The following is a 10,098-nucleotide window of genomic DNA, read 5'->3' on the forward strand; positions in this document are numbered from 1 at the left end:
TCCTTCTATTCCACCCCCCCAATAATATTTATTGAGTTTCATACAAACACAAAAAATAAAAAACAATAATAAAAGAAAAGAAAAAGAGATAACATATTACAAACCTCTCAGATACTACCCACAAATAACACCACATACACAAATACAATAAGACTTAATCAGTTAAACTCCAACTTCATAAACATATTACATATTACTTTGACTTCCTCAAATCTCTTGCATCTGAATTTCCTTGTAATTGGATATAGCAGTTTCCAATATCATTATTCCCTTAAAAAAACAATATTCAGGTTATAATCAAATTTTCTAACTTTTCTTATCATTCTATTTCTCATTTATTTATTTAATCCTAATTTAATCCTAGGCCTAATTGGTTCTTTCAAGTAATTACAAATCTTTAATATTAGAATATTTATTCAAATAGTCTTTAAATTTCTTCCACTCTTCTTCTAAAACAAGTTTGCTCTTACAATGAGAGGTACAAGTGGCAGGTAGTGCAAGAATCCTGAGACATCAGTGCTGCTGGCCATGCTTAGGACCTTTATTTCCTACCAAAGTTCATGGGAGTTGAATTGGGAGGCATTGAAATCAACAGCACCCAAGAACCCCAGCAGCAAGGGACACTTCTGAGCAAACATGTTCAGGTATTCAGTCTAAGCCTTACTAAGCTCCATTTGTTGACAGTCAGGCTTCCTTGCCACTGTCTCTCCCCAACTTTGCAAGGGTATGCTTGCTTTCGAAGGACGAGAGTGGCAGAGAAAGTTGGGTTCAGAGAAGCCTTGGAAAGAACCTGAGTCTTATGTAGAGTTCTCTGAAAAATCTTGCAGGAAATAAGGTCATCCTAGGGCAAGTCCAGAAGTGCTTTTCCATGCCAGTTAACAAGGCATCACAAATCAGATCAGGGCCTCCCTCGGCTTCTGAGCTTTTAATCAAAGATAATTATTTCCCCAGGGCATTCCAATCACAGCAGTCTAGGGGAGTGATGGACATTTTTCAAGTGGATCTATGCCTTCCCCTGTGCAAGTCAATGGAGAAATCTCAATTGTATCTCTGAAAATTTGTAGGGGCTGAAACCTTTCCTCATCACTACCTCGGGATAAGAGGATCTTTGCTAGGACAGTGACATTTTCTCCATCCTGGTCTTTCCTGGGCATTTATGTGACTGCCCCTCCTCCAACAATTCCTATTGTACATACTCCCAAATGGTAAGTTCAGCCCTTGCAAGAAAACTAATGCAGCTGTCATTCTGAAATTGGTCGTCTCATCCCATCAGTAGGGGTGACTATGCCTGAAAATCTAAATACTGCTTTAGTAAGGAAATAAAGATGAATGCTCAAACAATATGTCATCTGGAAAAGCCCCTTGAAGAACTGGGTGCTATTTCTTTTCTTTTTTTAAAAAAATACCATTACATTCTCCCCCTCCTCAATTTCTTGCTTTACTGACTTTACTGAGTCCCAGTTTTCCCAAATGGAAAAGGTCTTTGTACAATGACTACATGTGGAGTAATAAGCCTCTCTTGCATGCATAGCCCTTTTCAGTAGTCAAATTGATGATTTTTGTATCAGAAGATGCAATGTAAATAAGATATGCAGCAGCTTGCAGAATAAAGCTAACAATAGCTATGTGAGTAAATTTTCCATGTGGGCTATCATCTTTGGCTCTTAAATTAAAGTTTGGACAGATTTATAAGGATAGAGTTAACTGACACCACCACCACCCCTTACTGCTGTAGAAAAACACTGTTGATTGCTCTAAACAGGATGTTCAACCAGTTCTGGTTTTAGTAGTGCTTAAGCATATTCAAATTACTGCTTTGGTCAGGAATGCAGGCATCTTTAATTGACATTGGATTGCAAATGTTTTGTTGCTGGTATTCAGGAGACGTTCCCTTGTTTCATTGTGGTTGCTGTGCAAACTTGAAATGGAAGATAGTATTAAAAGAAAGAAAGAATACAAGGTGAAATGGCTGCTCTGGAGATTGTGAGCACTGGGGTAACGTCATCTTTATTCAGTACTCATGATTGCCACAGGTGCATTATATAATTTTGCAAAAAGAAAAAGAAAATATTCCAACGACTGCAGGCCAAAGGAAGCAAATCAGGATGAAGAAAACTGCACAAAGAAAAAGGGAAAGTGTGGTATTCCAAATAGGAATGGTCACAGATGAACAGGCTGTGATATTGGACCAGTTTGAACATGTATGCTCATGAAGTGATTCTCATGGTCAAATCAACACTGGATCATACACTACATGTTCATCGGAATCAGTTCACACATTCAGCTGCAAGACATCAAGGATTGAGTAGCCAGGTCAAGGTTAGCCAACATGGCACCCTCTGGATGCTGCTGGAACACAACTCCCACCATCCCTGATCCACTGGTCATGCTAGCTGGGCTGGATGGGAGATATAGTTCAATATCATATGGGGGGTTCCACATTGGCTTTCCCTGAGTTAAGTGGCATGTCTTTTGGGCAACTGCACAACCCATGTTTTGATTCCCCTCCTTGGCCACTTCCATCTGATCTTACCTGCATTGGCTTATGCACAGGTCCCTTTGGAGTGAAACATCCCTATGCGAATGTCTGGTTGCATCAGAGGCAAGTCACACTCCTGCTTCCCACCACACATAAAGGAGAATTCAGACCCAATATGAGGCAAAAATACAATGACTTATTGGAATAGAAAACGAAATTATTGTATAAAAGCTTCAAAATTTTTCCTCCCCATCTTGGCTCATGAGAATTAAAAACATGAGAATCAATTCAAGTTTTCCTAACGTTACATAGAATAGCAACAAGGATTGCATCCAATAAGTACATTTCCCTGTCGTCTGAGACAGCACTTCTCCCAAGGGACATAAAATCCCAACTTAATTTGCTGATGCAGTTTCATTAACATCAGAATGATTCACAAATCCAAAATCAATATACATATGTTAGTGGAACCTGCCTATTCTGTGAAGCAATTTCTTCCACTAATCTGCTCATAAACACCGGGGATTTGACTCGGTCATTACTGTTCACCTAAGTGTGAAACAGCTCTGCTGGGATATGTGAAATGATCTGTACCATTGTATACTTCTTTCTGTAAAATGATATCATTACTCTGGATTTACGTTGACATAAACTGAAAGTAACTCACGGCCCTCTTTCTATTGTATTTGTCCCTTTCCCCTCTGTATTAACACACATTTGCTTTGCTAAATCAAGCAGCTGATGGAAGTATACAGAGTTCTATAGACAGGGCTCAGAATGCGATCTTTGTATCATGAAGTGTATCTGTATAGAATGGTAACAAGAAGCTTTTATGAATAAAACAAAGGCAATTAAAGCTGATACAACAGGGGGATATGGGAATGAACAAAAACTGCGATAGAAGTATTATAAACTTGTCTGTTTGATGGATGTGTAGCTAAATGGACTAGACATGCTTAGCTTTTATTATTGCCCAGTTTCTTTAAAGTCAATGAGAGTGTCATTTCTTTGGTCATAAGCAGTGACCTTTATAACTCTGCCAAGTGCTGGAGATAGAGGTTTTTAGTATATGAACTTCTGCCACAGGAGTAGTTACCATCCTCGAGCCATGGATAGATCAAGGCCAGAGTGAATTGTAGCATTCTGCCTAATTCTGGGGTTTTTGTGTGTGATGATACACAGGCTCCCATTAATGCCTTAGGAACACAGGAAGCTGCTCTATACTGAGTCTGACCACTAGGCCATGTAGTTCAGTATTGTCTACAGTATTTGTCAGTAATTTCATACGTCTAGTGGAGGGCACTGGAAACTAAGGTCGCGGGGTGAAATGACAAAGCTTCTAAAAATGTGCAAGCAATTATACACACCACTTGACCACCTCTTGATTATATTAAGGAATGAAAAAGCAAGCGAATGCTGCCCCCCCCCCACAAAAAACCATTTGGCAGAAATTTGGTAGGCTTAATCCACTCTGAAGAGACTCCTGTGCCTGCAAATTTTAAACAATTTGGCCAAAAAGGGGGAAAGTTTGAGCTATTTCTAGATTTCACTTTGTAGTGAATTGGGCAACACAGAGCTTCATTTTATATAGAATGGCTCAGGAACAGAATAGCAGATCAAAGTGGAGAATGTGGGAGGGGGGTTATTGGTTTGTTTTTCTTCTTGTTTTTATCATGTATTTTGTGTTCTAATTTTGTATTTTTTTGTTGTGAACCATCCTGTAATCTTCAGATGAAGGACAGTATATAAAATAATAAATAAATAAATAGGATTTTGTTTATTTAAAAAATTGCTCCTCACATACAGATATAAGGTGCCATACGCACCCCTACATCTGCATTACTGAGAGACAAAGGGAGTAAGCTAAAAGGCATGTACTCTTCTTTGCTGTGGGTAAAGCTTTACTGAACTGTGTACCAATATCTATTTGCCAGAATTCACAAAATGCTCATTTTCTTCTGTCTGAAAGAATTTTGTGCAGTATAGAAATTTTTGGACTCCAAGCCACTAACAGCAATGAATTCAATTAAAACTTTCGTCTGAGTTTCTGGACCACCTTGATTGATTGATTATTTATTTATTTATTTATTGCTGCTGTTGCTGTTGGTTGGATATTTATTGTTTGATGTGAGCCACTTTGAAACTTTGGTTTGAAGTAAAATATAAAATAACAAGAGTAATGACATATGACCAGTGGATCTGGTGATGTTTGAAAGAGTGAATGTTATGATTCCAGAGTACAATTAGGTTCCTATTGTTGTTAGCCATGATGAAATTACCCTTCCAAAGTTTTAGTTATTAACCAGTTTGGAGACAATGTTAAAAGTGATGGAAAAACCTTATACTATTATCCATCCTATGGGAGTACTGAGGTGAGGGGTGGGAAGTATCTTTAGTTACTTATAAAAACATAGTTTCTATAATAACAATATAACAATTCCAACTAAGGGGGTGCTTTAAAGTAGTTGTGGACAGGTGATTCAGCATATATTTGTCAGAACCTCTCTTGGAAGCGTGGAACATTCTGAACTAGCTCACTGGTTGTTTCAGCACCATGGAGAGCATCCACAGCTTGTGCATCCTGAATCTGTCAATGCGGGATTTGACAAAGCAGAGACACTGACTTACCTCTCTATTGTACTATCAGCTCTAATGCCTCTATGATATTTCTACCTTCTCTGAAAACTGGCAGATAAAAACGAGTTCCCTAAAGCATGTGTGCTTAGTAACCCTCAGTATATGAAATGTTTTAAGGATTCTAATTAAATATTTCTAAATAGTTTTAGGTCTTTCAGTACCCAGAATCATGCATTTGGGGATGGGGGATAGATGAGAGAATACACTGAGGATTAATTAATATAGAAATTCTATTACATGCATATATTTCCCCCCAAGAAAATGAAGTATTGGAATAAAACGTGAGAGGTTGCTGAAATCAAGAGGCATTGCAGTGGGGGAAAGAGTCTCAGCGCTCCAGCCAATGAACTCTTACCATTTGAAAAGTAAACAGAAAAGGGGGAGGGGAATGACATGATATGCCAGCAAAATCAACCTCTGTCCCTTTAAACTCTTGCTCATCAAACAGTTTGGCTGGTTTCACAAGCCAGGCAAAGCATATTGACTCGGGAAGACAGTGATACCAGTTCCTGGACTGCCTCTTCTTTGCAGTGAATAAGACAGCTTACCCAAGCAAAGGTAGGGTAAAAGATGTAGAAGCTGTGAATCCCACTTAGTTGATTTCTTCTGCTGACTAGTAGTAAGTGCATATTATTATTGCCTGTTTCTCAGCATCAGTTGCATGCAGCTTATTGTGTATGGTGCTCTTGCTCAGAGGCACTGAGATCTTGTTCAGCTCTTTTTGAACAGAGAGGCATATATAAGTGATCAATAAATATCCCCTTAGTTCATGAGCGTCTCTAAACCTGCATTCACTTGCGTTGCTCTTGTAATCAACAGTGTGTTCTCTTTATCTGATTACCTCATTGTCTCTGCAATCCCCAGTAAAAACTTAAATTATATTATCACTACCTTTCCCCACATTTATCCTCTGAGAGATAAATGTCCCCCCTCCCATAATTTCAGCTGTCTGTTAAATGCATGTGCCTCAGAAGGTGGAGGTTGCACTTCTGCTTGTAGAAGAGCCATCACAATTTTGGAGGGCTGTTTATTTATATATATATTTTACCCAAAGTGTTCATCTTATTTCACTTTGAGGGATATGGAGACTTGGGTAGGGTGATGAGAAGTGGACTCCAGAATGTGTGAAGGACCAGCTTAAAAAAGAATGATGAGGGAAGATGTGTCCAGTGGTTAGTCCCACAGAACCTGTATGGATTATATCTGGTGTGATACAGACTGTGTAGGACTCCCTGATGTACGAAGAGTTCAGTCTGAACATCCTCATTCTCTCTGATGAGAAAGAAAACTACACAAATACAAGGTATTTCCATGCATGTTTTTATTAGTGGGATCACTTCAGCTCATGTAAGCAACCACACAACTCTGGAGGCATAAAAATGCCAACCCATATTTTCCCCTATTTATTCCAGATTTATCCTTTCTGCAGAACAGCCAATCAATTTTAAAAACAGACAAACTCTTCTTGCCAATCACCTGTTTTTGATATCTGATTAACTCATTTGCGATATTGAGCCCTAGTCATAGGCGCCGACTCCATGGGGCCTGAGGGGGCCCGAGCCCCCTCAAAAATTCGTTTGGGGGGCTCCGCCCCCCCAATAATTTAAGAAAATTATTAGTTATATTATGCTTTGTAAAATCACAAAATTATGTTGGTATTTTTTATTTTCCTTGTTTGACGATAGTTACCTTTTAAAATACATTCAGTAATGAGTTAAAACAAAGCCACTCCCGATCTAGAGAGGGGGTGGGGTTGCGGGCTCTCGACCCATCAACAATCTCGCGGGGCTGGCGTCAGCCCCGCAAGAAGCGGGGATTCCCCCTAGCTCATTAATATTCGCCGCCCACGGCGGCAGCCAATCGGCTGCCGCAAAGGGCGGGCCCTCACAGGTTCACTTAAGGTCGGGGCAGCCCAGGGCTCGCCCCTTTCGTTCCCCCAGCAGCAGCGGTTTGGAGGTCTTGGGCCCCCCCAATATTTTTTATAAGTCGGCGCCCCTGGCCCTAGTCAGAAACCAACTATTTTCAAATAGGCAGCCTCATCATTCTTCCTGGAAGGCATTTCAGACTTCCCCCCATCACTTATTGGACATTAGGAAAATGGCGTGAGTTCTCTCTACTAGGGAAAGAACATGTATCAGGCATGCACATGCCAATCAGAAATATCGTCACAGTCCAGTTTAATTCCTAATCAGTTCTGTCTGGAAGTTCTGTAGTGTATTCAAACAGCTTTTTGCATGATAGTGCTTTATGTACTGGAGGTGATTAAATTATTTTCTCCACAGCAGTGAAGAATTTACAGGATTGGGCTTGGCAGGCATGGAGGTTTGGCACATTTTTCATGAGTCTGTTTTGTAGATGGCTCAGCCAGAAGGTGCGTAATGATTAGCAGCAGTTGCAAAGAGACCTGTCTTGGGGAAGGTGACCTCAGTGCCCATGGTTTCAGAATCTGTAGCTAAAGTCTATTAGCTATTTTTCCAGATAGTCCAGCATTTCATCAACTAGAAGAAAGACAGCTGGTGAAGTTGCAGAAGATATCTGTGTGGAGATTCCAGAGGCAAAAAGATCCAGCAAGAGGAGGGTAACTGAAATTGTATTCTAAATTCCACCTCCACCTAATGTGAGCCAGTTTCTTGGGCCTAGTTATTTGTCCCCAATTTCCTTCTAATTTTGTCCACCCACCCTGTCTTCTACATTATCAGTTTTGGGCCCAAAATAATTGAATATATAGCAAGGAAAGGGGAGATGATTGTGCCTGCCAGATCTAATACAGCAAATGCATTTTTTGTGTGACTCTCATGCCTTCCCTCATTTTTAAATAAAGTTTGTAGCTCCTAGGGATCTATAGAAATCCTCTGAAATATGTGGGTGTTTGCTTGCTAAAGGCTCAGAAATCAGAGGATGAAAAATGTTTTATTATGCTGAAATGTGCATGCTGTTTTTCATCTTTTTCCAAAGCCTAGAATTTTTATAGCCTCTTTTATATGGAAAAGCGTATTCACCCACGGTTCTTAATATCCCTTCCCCTTCTGCTCTCCCTTGTTCCTGACAAAAAATGGCAATAATCAAATGACAAAATTAAATCAATTTCTATACATTTCTCCCTATTAGATTAATATTAATGACATTCTTGAGGTTGTAAACATAGATGTACTGTTTTGAATTACAGATGCTCTTTAACTAAACACTGTAACAATGGGTACAGAGAACTCACTAATATCTATGGTTTATCATCCTGCAGGCCAAATGTCTGAGCTCTTTGAAGGTTCGGGTACCATTCCGACCAACTTCACTCCCGTGGCTTACAACATTGCTATGAATGGGACCTTGATGGTTTTCCATGGTTTGCAGCTAGTGCAACGGTTGAAGCTGTTGATCATTCTGATGTACACAGGTGTGGTCATTATTGGGATGGTAGGCAACTGCCTTCTGGTTCATGTCATCCTGCGTGTGAAGAAGATGCACAACGTCACCAACTTCCTCATTGGGAACTTGGCCCTTTCGGATGTGGCCATGTGCACAACCTGCGTCCCCCTGACTCTCGCCTACATTTTCGAGCCACGCGGCTGGATATTTGGCAGCGCAATGTGCTACTTTGTCTACTTCATGCAGCCGGTCACAGTCTATATCTCCATCTTCACCTTGGCCACCATCGCCGTGGACCGGTACATAGTCATCATGCACCCCCTGCGACGCCGGATCTCTCTGCAGCTCAGTGCGTACATGGTCCTCTTCATCTGGATTCTCTCTTGCTGCTTGGTGTTACCAGCCATGGCCCACACCTATTATGTGGAGCTGCATCAACAGGGTGTCATCCTGTGTGAGGAATTCTGGGGGGAGCAAGAGCGCCAGCGACAAGCCTATGCGTTGTGCCTGCTGCTGATCACTTACCTCTTCCCCTTGCTAGCCATTCTGATCTCTTACTTCAAGATCTTTCTCAAGCTGAAGAACAGAGTTGTGCCAGGGTGTGTTACTCAGACTCAGGCAGACTGGGACAGAGCCAGGCGGAAGAGGACATTCTGCCTGCTGGTCATGGTAGTAGTGGTGTTTGGGGTGTGCTGGCTTCCTCTCCACACTTTCAATCTGATCCGGGACATTAACATAAATGCAATTGATCCTTATTATTTCAGCCTGGTCCAGCTGGTTTGCCATTGGTTTGCCATGAGTTCAGCATGCTACAACCCTTTCATATATGCCTGGCTCCATGATAGCTTTAGAGAAGAGCTTAAGAAATTAGTGGTCTGGCATAGAAAAGTAGCTCCTTCTGGGCAAAGTGTGACTGTAAGTGTTGTGATCTGATCACTTCTCCTACAGCTGATTTTGCAGCTGATCTTGGGTCTATCATCCCGAGCCTCTAAGGTCTAGGTGCAAAATAAAAGTTTCAAATAACAGCACGCTGTATGCTGGCAAAAACCATGACTCCATGCAATGTGACATGTGTTGGTATCCAACTCCTATCAGCCCCGGCCAGCAAGGCTAATGATCAGAGATAATGGAGGCTGGAGAGCTAGAGGGCACCATGTTGGCTGCCACTGATGTAAAGTAAATTCATAGCGTACTCTGCAGATGGATGGATTGGGGAGAAAGGAACACTGAAAGGGGGAGAATAGAAATTAAGAGTTGGCTTTTTAAAAAACAACAAGAACATTGCACCTTAAATCAGTATCAGTGAAAGTGTGTGGGTGTAGGAATTTCACTTCTTGCTTTGTCACGGTGTAGCAGAACATTGTTTATAAGGGATGTGAATGTCATTGATATCTAGTTTATGTCTTAAAGTTCTGCATGTATAATACATAGCTTATAACTAATTATGACAATGGAGTCGTATTCAGACTGCAGGGAAATGCCAGCATTTCAAGCTACACTTGCAGAGGTTTCTGCATTTTATACTGTTTTCATGATTTGCGATTGCCTGGAGATATTAAATGCTGAATTCTGTCTCTCACGCTTATCAAATTTGCACATCAGATCTGAGCAGCGTAGAC

At 40.8% G+C, this 10,098-nt stretch overlaps 1 protein-coding gene across 2 annotated transcripts; it reads left to right on the forward strand.

Annotated features, from left to right (window-relative positions):
• Window positions 1–5,574: 5,574 nt before the first annotated feature.
• On the forward strand, window positions 5,575–10,098 carry PRLHR (prolactin releasing hormone receptor). Of its 2 annotated transcripts, none has more exons than XM_081863937.1 (3): window positions 5,575–5,674; window positions 7,595–7,694; window positions 8,355–10,098. In XM_081863937.1, the coding sequence occupies exon 3, from the start codon at window positions 8,360–8,362 to the stop codon at window positions 9,410–9,412; it is 1,053 nt and encodes a 350-aa protein (XP_081720063.1). In that variant the 5' UTR covers window positions 5,575–5,674; window positions 7,595–7,694; window positions 8,355–8,359; the 3' UTR covers window positions 9,413–10,098. The 2 variants fall into 2 exon arrangements, with proteins under 2 accessions (XP_081720063.1, XP_081720064.1); XM_081863938.1 differs by having other exon boundaries at window positions 5,583–5,735.

The sequence above is a fragment of the Podarcis erhardii genome (assembly GCF_964252035.2).
Source record: "Podarcis erhardii genome assembly, chromosome: 5".
NCBI lineage: Eukaryota > Metazoa > Chordata > Lepidosauria > Squamata > Lacertidae > Podarcis > Podarcis erhardii.